This window comes from Rhincodon typus, chromosome 30 (assembly GCF_021869965.1).
Source record: "Rhincodon typus isolate 14 chromosome 30, sRhiTyp1.1, whole genome shotgun sequence".
Taxonomy (NCBI): Eukaryota; Metazoa; Chordata; class Chondrichthyes; order Orectolobiformes; family Rhincodontidae; genus Rhincodon; species Rhincodon typus.
In genome coordinates, this window is record NC_063361.1 from 4,278,813 (window position 1) to 4,298,934 (window position 20,122).

The 20,122-nt window shown below is 42.6% G+C and overlaps 1 protein-coding gene across 1 annotated transcript in view; it reads right to left on the minus strand.

Moving 5' to 3' along the window:
* The window catches only part of LOC125486544, a 96,857-nt gene extending 85,214 nt beyond the window's left edge, over positions 1 to 11,643 (minus strand). Inside the window, exon 1 of the mRNA XM_048614385.1 lies at positions 11,454 to 11,643. Within this exon, the coding sequence (XP_048470342.1) occupies positions 11,454 to 11,643 (190 nt within the window). The remainder of the gene's footprint in view (positions 1 to 11,453) is intronic.
* Positions 11,644 to 20,122: the final 8,479 nt, after the last annotated feature.

The window sequence follows — 20,122 nt, forward strand, 5'->3', positions numbered from 1 at the left end:
AAAATTGACTGGAAGAGGAGCCTAGCAGGAACGACAGTGCAACAGCAATGACAGGAGCTTTTGGGAGTAATTCGGGAGACAGCAAAAATTCATCCCTAGGAAAAAGAAGCATGGTACAGGGAGGATGAGACAACAATGGCTGACTAGGGAAGTCAAGGACAGCATAAAAGCAAAAGAGAAAGCATACAATGTAGTGAAGGGCAGTGGGAAGCCAGAGAATTGGGAAGCCTACAAAGACCAACAGGGGACAACGAAAGAAGAAATAAGGAGAGAGAAGATTAAATATGAGGGTAAGCTAGTCAGTAACAGAAAAAAGGATTGCAAGAGTTTATTTAGATATATAAAGAACAAAAGGGAGGCAAAAGTGAACATTGGGCTGCTGGAAAATGAAGCTGAAGAAGTAGTAATGGGGAACAAAGAAATGGCAGAGGAACTGAATAAATACTTTGTGTCAGTCTTTATGGTGGAATACACAAGTAATATCCTAAAACTTCAAGAGGGTCGGTGGGGTGGCGGTCAGAGATGAATTTGTTGACCATCACCAAGGAGAAGGTGCTAGAAAAACTGAAAGGTCTGAAGATGGATTAACCACCTGGACCAGATGGACTACACCCCAGAGTTCTGAAGGAGATAGCTGAGGAGATAGTGGAAGCGTTAATGGTGATCTTTCACTGGAGTCAAGAGCATTCCAGAGGACTGGAAAATTGCTTACGTAACCCCCCTGTTTAAGAGGGGAGTAATGCAAAAGACAGGAAATTATAGGCTGATTAGACTGACCTCAGACGTTGGTAAGATTTTAGAGTTCATTGTGAAGGATGAGATTTCTGAATATTTGGAAGTGCATGGTAAAATAGCGCAAAGTCAGCATGGTTTCATCAAGGGGAGGTCATGCCTGACAAATCTGCTAGAAGTCTTTGAGGAGGTAATGAGCTGGTTAGACCAAGGAGAGTCAATGGATGTTGTCTACCTGGTCTTCAAGAAGGCCTTTGACAAGGTACCACACAGAAGGCTGCTGAGTAAGATAAGAGCCCATGGTGTTACAGGCAAGCAGAAAGTGGGTTTAAAAGGGTCTTTCTCACGATGGCAGCTGATGACTAGTGGTGTTGCACAAGGGCCAGCGTTGGGACCACCACTATTCACTTTGTACATTAATGGTCTTGATGAAGGAACTGTGGGCATTCTGGCTGAGTTTGCAGATGATACAAAGATAGGTGGAGGGACAGGTAGTATTGAGGAGGCAGGGAGGCTGCAGAAGGATTTAGACAGGTTAGGAGAGCAGGCAAAGAAGTGGCAGATGGAGTACAATGTGGGAAAGTGTGAGGCCATGCACTTTGGTAGAAAGAATAGAGGCATAGACTATTTTCCAAATGGGGAGAAAATTCAGAAATCTGAAGTGCAAAGGGACTTGGGAGTTTTGGTCCAGGATTCTCTTAAGGTAAATTTACAGGTTGAGTCAGTAGTTAGGAAGATGAATACAACGTTGCCATTTATTTGTAGAGCATAAAAGCAGGGATGTATTTCTGAGGAAGGGTCACCGGACCCGAAACGTTAACTCTGTTTTTTCCTTCACACATGCCGCCAGACCTGCTGAGCTTTTCCAGCAACTTCTGTTTTTGTCTGTGTATTTCTGAGGCTTTATCAAGCTCTGGTCAGACCACATTTAGAGTATTATGAGCCATTTTGGCCAGGATACCTCAGGAAGGATGTCCTGGCCATGGAGCAGGTCTAGGCGAGGTTCATGAGAATGATCTGAGAAATGAAAGGCTTAACATATGAGGAATGTTTGAGGACTCTAGGTCTATAATCGATGCAGTTTAGAAGGCTGAGGGGGGAACTAATTGAGATTTGCAGAATACTGAATGTCCTGGACAAAGTGGACATTGAGAAGATGTTTCCAATGGCAGGAGAGACTAGGACTCGAGGGCATAGTCTTAGAGTAAAGGGAAGACCCTTTAGAACGGAGATAAGGAAAAACTTCTTCAGTCAGAGAGTGGTGAATCTATAGAATTCATTGCCACAGAAGGCTGTGGAGGCCAGGTCATTGAGTATTTAAGACAGAGATAGATATGTTCCTGATTGTCAAGGGGATCAAAGGTTATGGGGAGAAATTGGAAGAATGGGATTGAGAAACTTATCAGCTATGATTGAATGATGGAGCAGACTCGATGGGCTGAATGGCCTACTTTCTGCTCCTATGTCTTATGGTCTTATGGACCTTGTTGTGGGGCAGCATCTCCATTGTGACCTTTTCGTGAATCATGATGCAGACATCGCTCCTTCATGAGTGCCCCCAGCCTCTCCACCCTGTTCTTTGTGCACCTTCTCCCCTGAGTGCCCCCAGCATCTTCTCTGGCTCTACGTCAGCATTAGGTTTTGTGTTTCTTACCAGCAAGGCCTCCTAGCTCACAACGCTGTGTGTATCACACATTTCTTAGCAGTTCTACACCCAGATCAGTCAGAACACATTGGAAGTGTAGTACCTATGCAGCAGTTAATTCACAAAAAGCAAAACACCTTCCCTCCAAAACAGCAAAGAGCTAAATGTGTCTTTGACATGTTACATTTTTGGATTTTTGTTCTTTATGTTTGTTTAATATTACTTCCAGCTTTTGCCTGCCTTTTTGTGTAAAGTGTATTCAAGTTTGCTGAACTAGGTTTTCTATTCATTTTTAATAAATGTCCTTCCCTAATTTCCTGTGGGCTTTCTGATTAAACCTCTCAACTCGTAATGTGAAGCTGCTCCGCAGTGCTGTCACAGAGAGAGTTTCTAAATATTAATTATTTGTGCATATCCCATCCACAGACTGGGAGGAGTGTTAATTGTCAAATTATTGTCTACCCTTGATTCTCCACCATCCCCTGCAGAGTCACTTCTGGATACCACCAAGGATTGGTCCTCAATTCCCTCCTATTTCTCTTCCTCAAGCCACCACTCTCAAGTCTGAAAGAAAGTCATACCACACTTGAAAGATGAAATCTGTTTCTCTCTCCACGGATGCTGCCAGACGTGTTGAGTTTCTCCAGCACTGTTTTTATTTCAGATCTCCAGCATCTACTGTAACTTGTTTTAATTTTCATGGAGGGATCTGCCAGGGCTACATCCAGCGTATCAACCGATTGTTACAGAGTAGATCAAATAGACATGGAACCAGTCTGATAGAGTGTCAGCCTCAAAGCTTTCTACACCCTCTAGATGCAGTCGGGTTGTAATTCCCAGGAAGAGGGTAGGTACAGGAATCACTTCACCCTCTGCTTTCAGCATCTGATGATCAACTGCAAAGCTAATTATTGCCAAATTTTGATTGCAGCTTTAAAAGTCAGTCTGAGGAAACCTGAAGCAAAATATAGCAAAACACTAGACAGCAAAGTTGTCTATCAAAAACCAAATATTCACCACTTTCAGATTTGATCACAGTGGATTTGATCACATTAGTTTAGGGAGGAGTGATAGTTCCATTAATACAAGCTGATATAATTCCGCTTTAAGAGACAACAAAGTGCAGTGCTGGATGAACACAGCAGGCCAAGCAGCATCATAGGAGCAGAAAGGCTGACGTTTCAGGCCTAGACCCTTCATCAGAAAAGGGGGAGGGGAAGGGGGTTCTGAAATAAATAGGGAGAGAGTGGCCACAACGATGCCACCCGAAGGTTGCAGGAACAGCAACTCATATTCCGCTTGGGAACCCTGCAGCCCAATGGTATCAATGTGGATTCCACAAGCTTCAAAATCTCCCCTCCCCCTACCGCATCCCAAAACCAGTCCAGCTCATCCCCGCCTCCCTAACCTGTTCTTCCTCCCACCTATCCCCTCCTCCCACCTCAAGCCGCACCCCCATCTCCTACCGACTAACCTCATCCCGCCCCCTTGACCTGTCCGTCCTCCCTGGACTGACCTATCCCCTCCCTAACTCCCCACCTACACTCACCTTTACTGGCTCCATCCCCGCCTCTTCGACCTGTTTGTTTCCTCTCCACCTATCCTCTCCTCTATCCATCTTCTATCCGCCTCCCACTCTCTCCCTATTTATTTCAGAACCCCCTTCCCCTCCCCCTTTTCTGATGAAGGGTCTAGGCCCGAAACGTCAGCCTTTCTGCTCCTATGATGCTGCTTGGCCTGCTGTGTTCATCCAGCCCTGCACCTTGTTGTCTCGGATTCTTCAGCATCTGCAGTTCCTACTATCTATAATTCCGCTTTAGATCACTTTCATTGAGACGTCTCTGAGCTGGTATCACACAATATCTTTTCTAGGTAACTGCCAATAGCCTGATTATTTAACTCAATGTTTTGTTTAGCAGAGAGTATTTACCTACATAATTCATTGATTAATGACATGGATAACTTTCAGCTGGGATAGCACTACTGAATTTAACACAAGCTGCATGTACTGAAATAAGTACAGTTCATTCCCTAGGAATATGGGCATCTCTGGCAAGGGCAGGATTTGTTGAGGAGCTGGTGATGAACCATCTTCCTGACTGCTGCAGGCATGTGTATGTGTACAATGAGTGACCTATATTGCAGGTACACCCACAGTGCTGTGGAAGAAGCTGCAGATTTTTGAGTCAACAATGATGAAAGAACAGTGAGATACGTTCAAGTTGGAAAGTGCATGAAATGGAGGGGAATTTGTTCCCAGCAATCCTGCTGCCCAGATGGTGGAGACCCAGGGTTTGAAAGGTTTGGCAATAGAAGCCTTTACAAGTTGCTCTGGTGCATCCTGTTGATAGTGTACTGGAGGTGTGTCGGTCAGGCTGACTTTTTAATGTGATGGATAGGAGGACAATTAAGCTGACTGTCCTGCCACATAGAAACATAGAAGATAGGAGCAGGAGGAGGCCATTTGGCCCTTTGAGCCTGCTCAGTCATTCATCACTATCATGGCTAATTGTCCAACTCAATATCCTAATCCTGCTTTCTCCCCGTAACCTTTGATCCCATTCCCCCCAAGTGCTGTATCTAGTCGCCTCTTGAATATACAATGGTTCAGTGTCTGCTGAGTGTTGGTACAGTTGCATTTATCACAGACAATGGGGAGTATTCCATTCTACTCTGATTTCTGTCATGTATTTGCAATCTAGAAGCCTTGGGGAGTCAGGGGCTGAGTCACTTGCTTCAGAATTCCCAGTCTCTTCTCTTGAGTTACTAATGGTCCAGTGAGTTTGGTTATGTTGGGACTCAGTTGCAATTATGTTCAGGGCAATATTTAACAAACAAGTTGTGACAATTAGTAAAACTATAATAGAAGTTACAGTTAATTTTCTTATTCATGTGGATGTTGCCAGTAAGGACAGCATTCAATGCCCATTCTTAATTACACAGAAAGCATTTGAGAGTTGGCCATATTATTCTGGATTTGGAGTCACGTATAGGCCAGACCAGCTGGGAATGGCAGGAATAATGGGGAATTGGTTAGCCAGATGGACAGTAATCAATGCTTACAATTAGATTCTGAATCTTTATCGTGATCAAAATTTACCGTCTGCTAAGGTGGGATTTGAGCCCATGTCCCCAGAACATTAGCCTGGGTTTGGGATTGCTAACCCTGTGATATTACCACTATGCCACTGTCTTCAAAATACTCCTCTTATTGTAGCAGGAACATAAGGACCAAAAAAAGGAAAACTTCCCCCTAACTAATTTAACCCTTCATTGACATAGATCTTCTTTAGAAAACCTAAATTTTTAAGACTTAGTTACATAATTTTCTTCATTAACCTAGGTCTTTCCCTGTGTTTATTAGGGCAGCATAGTGGCTCAGCGGTTAGCTATGCTACCTCACAGTGCCAGGGATCTGAGTTCAATTCCATTGCAAAGCTGTGCAGAATTTGTTGATTCTTCCCCTGTCTATGTGGGTTTCCTCCGGGTGCTCCGATTTCCTCCCACAGTCCAAAGATGTGCAGTTAGGTGGATTGGCCATGGTAAATTCTCCGCAGTGTCCAGGGATTTGCAGTCTAGGTGGATTAGCCATGGGAGATGCAGGGTTATAGGGATAAATCAGGGTAAAATGCTCTTTGGAGGGTTGGTGCAGACTTGATGGGTCGAATAGCCTCTTTCGCACTGGGAAGGGATTCTATGATTGATTCCCCACAAACAGTCATAGTGTACTGAAGCAGCGAAACATTACATTTATGTTTCTGTCTCCTTCCATCCTTCTCAGGAGAATATCAATGCATTAAAAAAAACTAATACATAAGACAGTGTTGGCATCACGGACACATGTCAATCTGGGTCCGTGGATCTCCCATCAGGTTAAGACCACTACATTCTTTACAGCGAAAGACCAGGTTCCAATGTTGCCATGTAATTGGAAAGGCTACTGCCAGCTGTCCCCATAGCCCACCTCCACTGGTGCCACCTGAGTATGGGCCAAACTTTATAAAAACCTTCATTCCTCACTAGGCACTTCCAAAGGAAAGAGCTGCATTTCTATAGTGCTTTTCACAACTTCAGAATCTTCCAATGAAGGATTTTTCAAGTATATTCACTGTTATAAAAATAAACACTGCTTCACTCTCTCTGTAATGCAAAGATTCTCCAAGAACTTGGTTTCTGTCTAACCCAGAGGAAGAGACTGGGACTGATGGGCCAGCTGTTTATTTCCTGTCCATTATTTTTGTACGGTTGGATAGTGGCCATTACTGTAACTTGTCTTAGTTCCTCCATTGAGTGCCTCAAAGAGAAGCCAGTAAGAAAAGCTGTTAGAGGCTTTCAAAATGATAACAGACTAAATAGAAAGAAACTGTTCCCATTGGCCAAAGCCAAAGAATCAAAGGAATTAAGGTGAATGCCAAGGGAATGTTGTAGTGATTCTGAGGAGGTCAGCCAGATGGAATCTGAGTTCCCTGATTGGGAGTGTTAATCTAGTCCAATCAGGGACCCCTGGCTGACAGATTTAAACAGGAATGTCAAAGGTTCTGTTCACTCTGAGAGCTGACTCTGACGAAGCTGGATCAGTGTCAAGGGCTTTCCACATGTAAATAAAGGGTTACTTGGCGATGGCATGCTGACTTTTTTGGAGTTATTTTAACTGTAAGGCAACGTGAGGAAAATAATGATTGTCCAGCAAGTGGATAGGGTCTAGAATGCAACGTCTGAGAGTGTGCAAGCAGCAGCTTCCGCTGTGGCTTTCAAATTGGATCAGATGATAATATGGAGAGTAAATGCGCAGGACAAAGGAGAAGTGGCAGGATGTTGGGATTAGCTCATGCAGAGAACCAAAACACACATGAATGGCCTCCTTCTGTGAATCTATAAAGTTCGTGAGATTCAGCATAAGTGAATATTTTCCCTCAGATCTCCCTTCAGGCTTGGCTGCAACCTGAGCCAAAACAAATTTAATACCATCACCAGTTGGACTAAAAGTAAGAGAACATTCTGTTCATTGCCAGCCTCAGCCCGAGGGGCAAACACTCCAGCAAAAAAAATACAAGAAGATAAAAGCAGAAAAACAAAAATGGTTGCAACCAAAGCCATGACTTGTCAATGTAATCCAAACATAATATGTGAATTCTGAAGAATATCATCAACTGCTAATTTGGAACTAACCTGATGCGCACAGCTCACAGGTGGTCTACCTGTGAGTAGATTTTTTTTTAGCATGGTTATAATTTATTAGGAAAGCAGTAAACAAGCAGTTGGATTGTTAAGAATGCCTGTCACTCAGCTTGTGAATGATGGTTATGAAAGTGGTGGACAATTTCAGTACACTGTGTTGCCAAGGAAATTATTTCAAAATGCAATTATGCATGCTGGTAACAGTATGAGAGCCATTGATTCAGTCTTTGAGACACTTCTTCTGCTCTTTCTCATTCACCACCAACACTTGATAAATTACCATGAAGATTGCTGAATATTATTGATTTTATATAAATGATAGTGGTGTTAAAGATGATACTCGAGAAGGCAATATCCCTGGAAGAATGGGATCTCTGTGTGAACTAGATATACTCTAGAATGAACAACTACATGCATCATACAGCTTCTTTAGTGTTGTTCCTTGATTAAATTCCAACTTTTCAGAATTTGAAAATATCACATTCTAGTTCATCTTGTTACTTTATTCAAATGCAATGGTTACAAGGCAGGATGTGGTTTATTTTGAGACGTTGCTCTTCATAATTTCAAAGTGATTGCACATCAGATCTTAGTGGGGCATCACAATTAATGATTGTATTGCAAGTGTTCACATACATGATAATTCACAAAGCCAGCTCAGCCCAGCACTTCGAATCTGACTCACACTTCATAAAAACCAAAAGAACCACGGATACTATAAATCAGAAGCAAAAATAGAAATTGCTGGACAAGTTCAGAAGTTCTGGCAGCATCGCTGGAGAGGAATCAGTTCTGAAGAAGGGTCACTTGACCTGAAATGTTAACTCTGATTTCTCACCACAGATGCTGCCAGATCTGCTGAGCTTTTCCAGCAATTTCTATCTTTGTTTCTGACTCACTTCTTCTACCTTTGATTTCTACACACTGCATGCTGTCAATAAGAAAAATGTGTAAGGGAAACCTCCCATCAGAAGAAAAACAAAACACACTATCATCTTCTCAATCCCTTCAAATTATCCTGTCACCTTAATTATAGTGTCTTCTTAAACTCTTCCATCATTCTACTACCATAAACGTAGGAAAGTGTATGAATAATCCAGGCCATCACAGACATGATTCAGTACGAAGCAAAGGTGATGTGAGATAAAACTTTTTCACTCAGTGAGTCAATTAGGGTCTGGAATGTGCTGCATGGAAACATTTGAATAACAGGGGGTGATGATGGCTGTTTCATGCTGCTAATATGCAGAACCCAATGCAAGTGGTAAGCACCACAAACAGGAAGCCACTGTCAAACTGAAAAGACAATTTGTCTGTTACAGGAATGAGTTTCAGTGTTGGTGTGATTCTGGGTATATAGACTCTATGTCCCAAACACAGACAGGTCATATCAAACAGCATATTTTTTCAGGCTGTTTGCAACAAGCAAGGTACTGTCTGTAACCAACCAGCCGACTCTTGCAAATCTTGCAACACAATGTCCGACATTAGATGTGATTCCACAATTAGATGATATTTCCTGGATAATCCTGCATGTGCAAAGAACTAGACTGATAACTAATTTAGGATTTGCAGTCAGGCTTGAAGTGTTGGGTACTTGTGTGACCATATTATACCCAATCTCCATATATTAATGCACAGGCCCCTGTTCTTTGCAGACAGAAAGAATACACCTATGCACTGCACTGTTAGAATTCTGCAAAATAAGTGACTGCCATTCACTGGCTCATATGTCAGGGTAATGCCTTAACCAATCAGAGTCAACCTACGTGGTTTAAAATGTAAACATAGCCTGGCAGTTAACTGTCAATTGTCATTAACTTGTGCATTTCCCACCACAACACCTATACTAATCAGCGTACAATTTTCACCATGAGAGATAGCAAAAACTGCAGATGCTGGAGTCAGAAACAACACAGTGTGAAGCTGGAGGAACACAGCAGGCCAGGCAGCATCAGAGGAGCAAGAAAGTTGATGTTTTGGGTTGGAATCCTTCTTCAGAAATGGGGAGGGGGAGAGGAGCTCAGAAATAAACAGAGACAGGAGGGGTGGGGCTGGGGAAGGTAGGTGGGATGGTGATAGGTGAATGCAGGTAGGGAGTGGTGGGGATTGGTCAGTGAGATGGGTGAGGTGGATAGGTGTGAGAGAAGATGGACAGGTTTTCACCATACAATCATACAGCACAGAAACAGACCCTTTGGTCCAATCAGTCCATGCCGAATATAATCCCAAACTAAACTATTCCCACCTGCCAGTTCCTGGCCTATATCCCTCCAAATGTTTCTTATTCATGTACTTATCCAAATGTCTTTTAAATGTTCTAACTGTACCCACATCCACCACTTCCTCTGGAAGTTTATTCCACTGCCCCCAAGTATTTTTGAAATCTTTCTCCTGTTACCTTAAAAACATTTCCCCTAGTCTTGAAATCCTCCACCCTAGGGAAAAGATACCTGTCATTCACCTTATCTATACACCTCATGAGATAATATACCTCTATAAGTGCCAACCCTTAACCTCCTATGCTCCAGTGAAAAAGTCCCAGCTTATTCAGCCTCTCCTTATAACTCAAACCCTCCATTCCTGGCAACGTCCTGGTAAATCTCTTCTGAACCCTCTCCAGTTTCAAAATGTCCTTCCTATAGCAGGGGGACTAGAACTGCACACTGTTCTCCAGAAGAAGCCTCAACAATGTCCTGTACCACCTCAACATGATGCTGCAACTCCTATACTCAAAGGGCTGAGCAATGGAGGCAAGCGTGCTAAACACTTTTTTACCCACCCTGTCTACATGTGACACAAACTTCAAAGAAGTATGGACCTGAACTTGTAGAACGCTCTGTTCTACAACATCATCAATCAGCGCTTTCCTTTTATATTATATAACACTTTTTCCTTTACATTGTATTCTTGCAAATATAAGAATGAATGCAAAAGACAAAAGGTTTGGCAAAATGTATCATTTTTGCAGCAGTTTTCATTGGACTTATGAATGAGTCCTTTTGTGATGAGGTTGACAGGAGAAAATTAATTAATTAACTTTATGGTTCACAGAATCCCTACACTGTGGAAACAGGCCCCTCAGCCCAACAAGTCCACACTGACCCCCAGACCCATTCCCATAACCCACCCAATCTACACATCCCTGAACACTATGAGCAATTTAGCATGGCCAATCCACCTAGCCTGCACATCTTTGGGCTGTGGGAGGAAACCAGAGCACCTGGAGAAAACCCAGGCAGAGAACATGAAAACTCCACACAGAGTTGCCCGAGGGTGGAATCAAACCCAGGTCCCTGGCGCTGTGAGGCAGCAGCGCCAACCACTGAGCCACTGCGCCACTTAGAAGTCAGTAACAAATTTGATTTGAACTGGTGAAAAATGAAGATATGATTTGGGTTGTTATCGAGCAAAGTCTGGTCAGGATGCCCAAGACCAATAGAAGTAGAGAATAGCCAATGGTTATATGTTAATCCATGGATAAATAGATGAGCTGCCAGGTGTGTATCCTCAGTTACGACACGCAGCTCCTATGCATTGACCGCCAGCGTTTGCAGGTCACCCTCAGACCTGATCAACATCTGGGACATGGTCAAATCGCGCCAGGCCTACCCTCCGGCAGGAGTGGCAGCTATCATCAGAGAGAGCCGCTACTCAGGAATCCGCACCTCTGTAGTCGCTGGTTTGACGGGCTATCAGAGGGGTGGGCCATGGCTGTGGGGATGACCTGAGTTGGGGACGAGCTGCGTGGCTGGGACCTGGGCTGGACGCTGCCACAGTAATTGGCACACAGGGCAGCAGTAGATATCTGGTTTATGCCCACTGCCATCTGAAGCCTTAAAACAGCAGTGCTCAGACCCAACGTTGGAGGATGTGCTGGAATCCCGCCTGCACGTACCCCTGGACCAATTGGCCCCAGGGTCCTGTACCTCTCCCGGGAGCCTGTGGCTCACAACCTGAGCCACCTCCAGAATAAGTGTTTTATGTCTTATAGGGATACAAAATGGCGCGGCCTGCAAAGACTGCTGCTGGACACCATCCACCTCTTCTCCTACATCCACCACTCGGACACACCTTGGTGTGCCCATTTACCACTGGGCAGCAGCAATCCCAGTGGAGGGCTCACTAAGTGGGGGTCCTCCCTGTTTCCCTCAGGGATCTGGCATGGAGGGTGTTGCATGCAGCAGTCCCGTGTAACCGCAGATTGTGGTGAGTCACAGACTCCCAGCCCAACTGTCTGTTTAGCGACACCGTGGAGCCCGTGGCCCATGTGTATATTAGTTATGGGTGTTTGCACTCCCTTTTCAGTTATTTGAAGAAACTTTTCCTGTGTTTTCGGCTGCACCTCAGTCCAACAGTCCCTCCTGATCTTTGGGTACCCGGTGAGGAGGGGAATCTCTTCATAGCTCTGCTCCTGGGCCTGGCCAAGTTGGCCATTAACAGGCCCAGGCAGTGGACCGTGATGGGCACCATTATGGCCGAACTGGCTGCCCATCTTCCACAGTCACATCCAGGCCTGGGTGTCCCTGCAGAGGGAGCACACGGTGTGCCCCAATACTCTCAATGCCTTTAGAGGAGAGGTGGGCACCGCAGTGTGTTGGGCGGGGGCGTGAACGCTTCCAACTCCATTTTGATTTTGCTCTCTCCCCCCTTTCTCTCACCTTTGATGCTCTTAACAGGTTTTCCAAGTAAATTGATTAAATGCAAACACAAGTGATTTGCTGGTGATGGTTAATAGACAATAAAATATCACAGGTAATTTGGTGGAAAAAAAAATCTTTTATTTGACTGTAAGAGGACTCCTGGATATAAAAAAAATGTAATCAGTGAATTCTGGCTAGAAAAGTATAAGCCTGGGACTTTGCATAACCAGTATTAATCCACTGGTGTTTAATGTGTCAAATCATATTGTGTCGTTGTAGATTCCTCATGAGGAGTTACACAAGGATTTATCTGGTACCTCGGCATTTATTTGTTGGGACTCCAAAATCTCAAATTCCTAGGCACATCGTCAAAAAAAAAATGTTCCGTTTCTCCTGTTGTTTATTGCACATACATCCCAGCAATTTCTTTGCCTTTTTATTTTGTTTGATTGGACAGGAATCAAGCATGAGTCACATGACTTGACTGCTCAAGGTGTCAAATCCGCTCAGATCAAGCAGCAGTTGTTGAACATGATCTCATAGAATCGCCAGTGTAGAAGCAGGCCATTTGGCCCATCGAGCCCGCATTGCCCCTCCGAAGAGCATCCCTCCCAGACCCACCCCCTACCATATCCCTACATTTCCCACCCTAGATACTATGGGCAATTTAGCATAGCCAATCCACCCAATCTGAACATGCTCTAAATTCGAACCATCAGTTGACCCCAAAAGCCTGGAAATTCTTTATTGACGATGTGTACAATGCTTGGTCCATCTCCTACCAGCCCAGTCAGTCCAAATAATCATACGGTAAATTCATTCACACAGGCTGTTAATCGAGTTCAGGCATTTGAGTCACAGAAATGTATTGAACCTCTTATTAGCATTAAATGACATTACTCCTTTGGGATTGATTGTCAGCGTTCACTGCAAAGAAATAATGACCTGGTAAATAAATGGAAACAAACTGGAATTCATTGAATCATTCATTTTTACAACACAGATGGAGGCCATTCACCCACCATTGTCCACGTCAGCTCTTTGGTCTAGACACCTCATTAATATCACTTCTCTGCTCTTTCGGAAAGTTGCATTCTTTAAGTATATTTCCAATTTCCATTGGAAAATTACTATTGATTCAGCCTCCATTATCCTATCAGGCAATATATTCCACATTAGAAACATCACTAAACAGCACAATTTCTGCTCATCTGCTCTCTGGTCCTTCCACAACAATTTGTCAATAGGTTGTTACTCAGTTGTGGAACTGCAGAGTGTTTTGAAGAATCTCACAACATAGGGACAGTAAGCCAAACCAAATAAGCCAACCACTGGATTTGCACCACAGTGAAAGTAAAACATTCAGTGACCCTCAAAACTGCCCAATTGTCCCTAACCACACTTCATGAATCACTGATCCTCGACATCCAGTTTATAACTTAAATAAAAACTAATAATGTAACTATAGCAGAACACAGATAAACTACAAGGTAATCTAATTAATATCTACAATCTAAAGCCCAATCTTCTTTGATTATAACCCCCACTCACACACCGACAGACAGGCACACAGTTAAGGAACAAACAAAAAAAGAAAATAAACAAATTTTAATTTGCCAGCTCAATAAACAGTTTCCAACAATTGATGACATGAAACATGAAATCCTTGTTCAATGGGTACACAAACAAGACAAATTGTATATCTTGCTTAAATTCCAAAGTTATTAAACGTTTCAGTAGGCCTCTAGAAATATTTACTTATTTCTTACAGACTGGGATTCTTTTCTCTGAACATTTAAAATTTCAATGACAGAAAAGAAATTAGACAGAGAGCAAAGCCAAGCACAATGTCTCCAGGAGTCTCCAAAAAAAATCCTAATTCCTGCTAAATCCCAGTCAGGACTTGTCCTTCCTTGATTGGCCAATTCAACATCCAACCAGCTACCACATGAGCATAGCAACAGCTCAATGTCAATTTGTCTACATTGTCCTTAGATCAGTAATTAAATTGCATTATCTTTCCAGGCCAGTTCCCAATAAAAAAAATCTGTTTTTGTTCTCTCTTAAAACAAGCTGTTGTTCAAAGTTCAATTCTTAACTCCAATCGTAATTCCTTGACCTATCTCGGTCTGCATTACTCTGAGGAACCATCATTTTTTCTAGTTTCTAAAATGGAGCATCAATTTTGAATAATCTCCTAGTGATGTCGCACACAATCTCTGTGTGGGGACAAGGGATTCTAATCCAGCTTTTAGAGGGAGCAGATAAATCTGTACAAACTCCATAAGGTCCCAATAATTATAGCTGACCAAATGTAATTGTACTTATTGTTCTCATAAACCTTCAATAAACCTTCTTGTGGTCTAATAATATTACCCTTCTACAAATACTCTTTGGTGGTGTATCTCATCCCACTAATCACTAGATAGGCCCAAGATATATTAAAATCAAAGGAGAATTGGTGTTTGCAAGCTAACTCAAACAACCCATCACTGATGCTCAGGAGCTCAGCATGTACTATCTACAAAGTGCACTGCAGAAACTCACCATGGATCCTCAGATGGCACCTTCCAAACCCATAATCACATCCATCTAGAAGGACAAGGGCAGCAGATACATGGGAACACCGCCCCCTGCAAATCATCCTCCAAGTAACTCACCATCCTGACTTGGAAATATATCACTGTTCCATTACTGTCGCTGGGTCAAAATCCTGGAATTCCCTCCCTAAGAGCATTGTGGGTCTACATACAACACCTGGACTGCAGTGGTTCACAAAAGCAGCTCACCATCACCTTCTCAAGGGTAATTAACAATGGACAATAAATGCTTGCCCAAACAGTGATGGCCGTGACCCATGATTGAATAAAAATGAGGTGAGTTTACGACTTTTAGTGTATTACCACTTTATGAAGACACGGTCAGTCAGTCAGAAACACACATCCCCACAGCAAGAGTCTATGGAAACAGCAAAATGCTCAGTGCACCAAAGGGAAAACATCATGCCAAAGTTGGTAAGAAGTGCTGGGGAAAGAATGTGGGCAAGGATGAGATTGAAAAGTCAACCACATTTAGAAAATACAGAAACCATAGTGAAGGAAGTCCTGTATGGAACAACAGAATGCTCCAGGGATACAGTTAGAAAAGAAAGGCCAGGAAGAATAAAGAGGTCCCAGCTCTCACAATAATCAATACCTCCATTAACATTCGGCTCCATGAGGCACTGTTGCAGATAACAGTAGAAGGGTCAGAAATTTATACCAGGACCTAGAGAATTGAGATGGCCTCAGAACGTATTTAAGCTGAAAATTAGAAAATTTAAAGAAATCTATCGAAATAATCTAGCAAAAGAAGGAAAATCAAGAAAAATTAAATATTTAGAAGCACCCGGACTCAATAGTTAAGATAAGATTTTGATCTGAAGATGTATAAAGTCTGCAACCAGGGAACATTACTTAAAAATTTGTGCAGAAATGCTTAGCATTTTACCTATGAGAAGCTAAAAAACATCCTGGAAAAAAACACAGGAGACTCCTGCTGAAGATAGGAAAATGTGGTGAACTCACATTTGATTGTTAAAAATGACACAAAGGCCTGGAAAAGGTGGGAAAACCCAATACGGAGTATAGAGATACAATACCACAAAGAAACAGATTTTTAATGATTGAATGCAACAAACTAATACAGCCAACCAGTAACGCACTTAAAGCTTTGTAAAAGATATCAAAGTAATAATATGGGAATGCAGAGTTAAAAAAAAGGCATCCAAAGAAAATAGTGTAAAATGTTTTGTTGCAGAGTCTAAAAAGCTCTGTAATCATTCAATTTAAAACAGCATTTGTGAATGTAAGTATACAAGCTTACAGAACTGGAGATTACAAGCAATATTTTGATGACAGGTTTTTAAAAGCTTAACAACAGGATTAACTAGTGCGTTGAGAAGAATTCGATGATTTCATACTTCCTAGCAGTTTCAAAAATCAGAAACAGACCACACAGAATGAAAGATTAAACTTCACCAAGGCAGCAGATATGACATTGCCTCAAAATCCCACATTAGGTGAAGGTGTATTACCTGGTTAAAGAGCTGCAGAAAAGGAGGAAGTTACACATGTAAAGACCTTCATATGGTACATAAATCTTCTTTGGAAAAGGTAACCCAGGCTTTATAGGGGAAATCCGGGATTCACAGAACTTGGTTATGTCAGTGGACATCCTGTTAAAGTAAGTCTTGATATAAATGCCAAGGTAACTATCCTGTCAGACCAGTTACCATGATTGAAGGAGCAGAAGCTACTGCTGGCAGAGGTGAAATTACATTCAAAATCATAGGAACTCTGGAAGTTCTGCAACACACATAAGAAAATGAAAATGTGAACTTTGTTCACAATCAGCCAATTTCACTTTTGAGCCATCACGTCATTTGCACATCACGTCCTCTCCTTCCTGAAGGGAGAGGAATAGTTTAACTATTTTCCATGGTCAAGAACAGTCAGAAGTCACATTCAGATGACAAAGATGCAGCGTTCCAAAAGCTTGTGATTTCAGATAAACCTGTTGGGCTATAACCTGGTCATATGACTTCTGACATTGTCTGTCCTAGTTCAATACCGGCACCTCCACATCAAGAAGAAACAGTGCCTAGCAAGTCAAAAGAGGACCAACCAAATTTAAAAAGAAAGGATTAGCCAATGTGTTGCCATGTGCAATATTGTATAAAAGGATGGCCCTGACAGTGATTTGGCCAAGAGCGTTTACTTTGAGCGCCTACAACATTTTGCAGCGGTGAGTGATTTACTTGTGTGTGACAAAAGACTGTTTACTCCAACTTGCCTTCGGGAAGACGTGTTGGAAAGGATACACCAGGGTCTCTTAAACATTGCCTGGTGTAGGGCTCAATCTGCATTGTAGTCACCAGAGGCCTCTAAAGGGATTAATGATCCAATATCTCACTGCAGGAAGCCCTCCTGGAACCCTTTGCATTCTTACTGAGAATCCATAATGGCTGCTGCTAAGTGCTCCTGGCCACAGAGGTCCTCGGCCTATCTGAATGGTCCACTTCAAGGGTGCATTTTATTTCCCCAAAGATAAAACCAAAAACAGCCCGACCCCAAGAAACAAGACAGAAAAAGCTGAAAAAACTTTCTTTTCCAAATGTTTACTACCCAGAGAAAGCCAGAAATATGAAAAGAATAAATGATCAGTGTATGATCTAATACAAAATTTTTCAAATCTGTTGACTGTTTCATATTATTTAAATTTGCCGGTGCTATTGCAATTTATTAATTTAATGGTGAATTGAATTCAATGCAGCATTGTTAATTCAAAGAAGATTTTTATTGAAGAGTTATTCAATATGTCTGATTAAGGAATTTAAATATAACACAAGCATTATCGTTTCCGGAGATGAAAGAAACTAATTAAGAAATAATTTGAGCTAAGCGGCATGGAAAGAAAAAGATTAGACTGCAGAAGCTTAAGATTTCACTACTTACCAGCCAGTGTAATCATCAGATTAACAAACAATGCAGCGATACCACTAATTGAGAAGTTGAAACAGGAAGTAAAGGATCCCATGACAATACAAAATGAACAGCCGGTGAATTTCTCTTCAATAATACCTTAGCTGGTTATGTTCCCATTGCTTTTATTGGGATCTTACTATTCCATTCAACAACACCTTCCAAACCCTGGACATCGACCATCTAAGAAGAACCAAGGCAGCAGATACATGGGAACACCATCAACTGGAAGTTCCCCTCCAAGCTACTCACCATTCTGACTTGGAAATATATTGCCATTCCTTCGGTACCCCAATCAAATTCCCGTGACTCCTTCCCTAGTAGTATTGTGGGCAACAAAATAGACTGCAGCAGTTTAAAGTAGCAGCTTCTCAAGTGCAGCTAGGGATGGCCAATAAATGCTGGCCCAGCCAGTGGCCACATGTGCCCATAGCACATGAGTGAATAAGCAAAGAAAATCAAATTTTGCTGCTCTCTCTATTGCATAACCTACAATTCTGAAATATTTATTTTTAATGTATGCATTGATAGGATGCAGGCATCGTTGTCTGGTCCAGCATTTATTACCCATCCCTAACCTCCCTTTGGAAATGATGTTGGGACACTCACAATGCTGTTAGGGCAGGAATTTTGCACTGAAAAGACAGGAAAATTATTCTCTAAAATTCCTGCATTCTCAACAATCTGAAAAGCAAAGCAAAAACATCACAGGCAACACAGGAGGGACTAGACCCCATTGCTGTGAAAATAGATACAATCAGTGTCAATTTGAGGGTTGCCCAGGAGGAAAAACCAGAACCACCTGGAAATGATAGAATCCCCACCAAATCCACACTGACCCTCTGAAGACCATTCCACCTATACCCACCACCTTACCCTATCCCTGTAAACCTGCATTTCCCACGGAGAACCCACCTTGCCTGCACATCCCTGGACACTATGAGCAATTTAGCATGGCTAATCCAACTAACTTTCATCTTTTTGGATTATGGGAGGAAACTGGATTATCAGGAGGACACCTATGCAGACACGGGGAGAATGTGCAAACTCTAAACAGACAGTTGCTGGAGGCTGGAAACAAACCCAGGTCCTTGGTGCTGTGGGACAGCAGTGCTAACCACTGAGCCACCGTGCCATCCAAAGTGAGTGTATATGTCTCCATTTCAAAGTATACAAAGACAAGTTTGACCAATACATTTCATTCACCAGTTTTACCCTTTCTTTCTCTTCTAGGTGATCTTCTGAACCTCAAGGAAGCATGTAGTTTTTTTTAGACCAACCTTTTCAGGCACAATATGACAGACTTTTGGAGCAAGTGGGAATTGAACCTGGAGGTTAGAGGTAACGCCTCTACCATGGTCCGTCAAGATTCTTCCAAGGATGCTTAGCTTCCTCTATAGGTGTCTAATTTGGCCACCTAAAACAGGGGTGAGGACTGTAACATACACAAATAAAGCCAGGACTTTTATTGAAACTGGATTACAATTCCTTCCCTAACAGCATTGTGAGTGTCCCAACATCATTTCCAATGGGAGGTTAGGGATGGGTAATAAATGCTGGACCAGACAACGATGCCTGCATCCTATCAATGCATACATCAAAAATAAAAAAATCCACACGAGATCATTAAGCACTCACTGTGGCTTGATATGCAGCTGTGTGAAGTATCTGACCAACCTCAGGAGAAGTAACAGGCAGTTTACCTGTTTGTTGTGATAAACACCAAAGACCAATTTTGGGTGCTGCTCAGACCAACTTGTTCAGGCACATACATAAGACCATAAGATATAGGAATTAGGCCATTCAGCTTATTGAGTCTGCTCCACCATTTGATCTTGGCTGATATGTTTCTCAAACTCCTTCTCCTCCTTCTCCCTGTAACTTTGATCCTTTATAAGTCAAGAACCCTTCTACCTCCGTCTTAAGTAACTCAGTGATCTGGCCTCCACAGCCTTCTGCAGCAATGAATTCCAAAGATTCACCACCCTCTGGCTGAAGAAATTCCTCTTCATCCCGATTCTAAAGGGCCATCGCTTCTCTCTGAGGTTGTGTCCTTGGGTCCTAGTCTCTCCTGCTAGTGGAAACATCTTGTCTACATCCACTCTATCCACTCTCAATGTTCTGTAAGTTTCAATGAGACTCACCCTCACCCATCTAAACTCCACTGAGTCCTCAACCTCTCTTCATATGACAAGATCTTTATCCCAGGCTCATTCTTGTACACCTCCTGTGGACTCCCTCCAAGGCCAGCACATCCTTCCTTAGATACGGGGCCCAAAACTGCTCACAGTATTCCAAAGTGGTCTAACCAGAGCATTATACAGCCTCAATGGTACATCCCTGCTCTTGTATTCTAGCCCTCTTGAAATGAGTATTAACATTGCGTTTGCCTTCCTAACTGC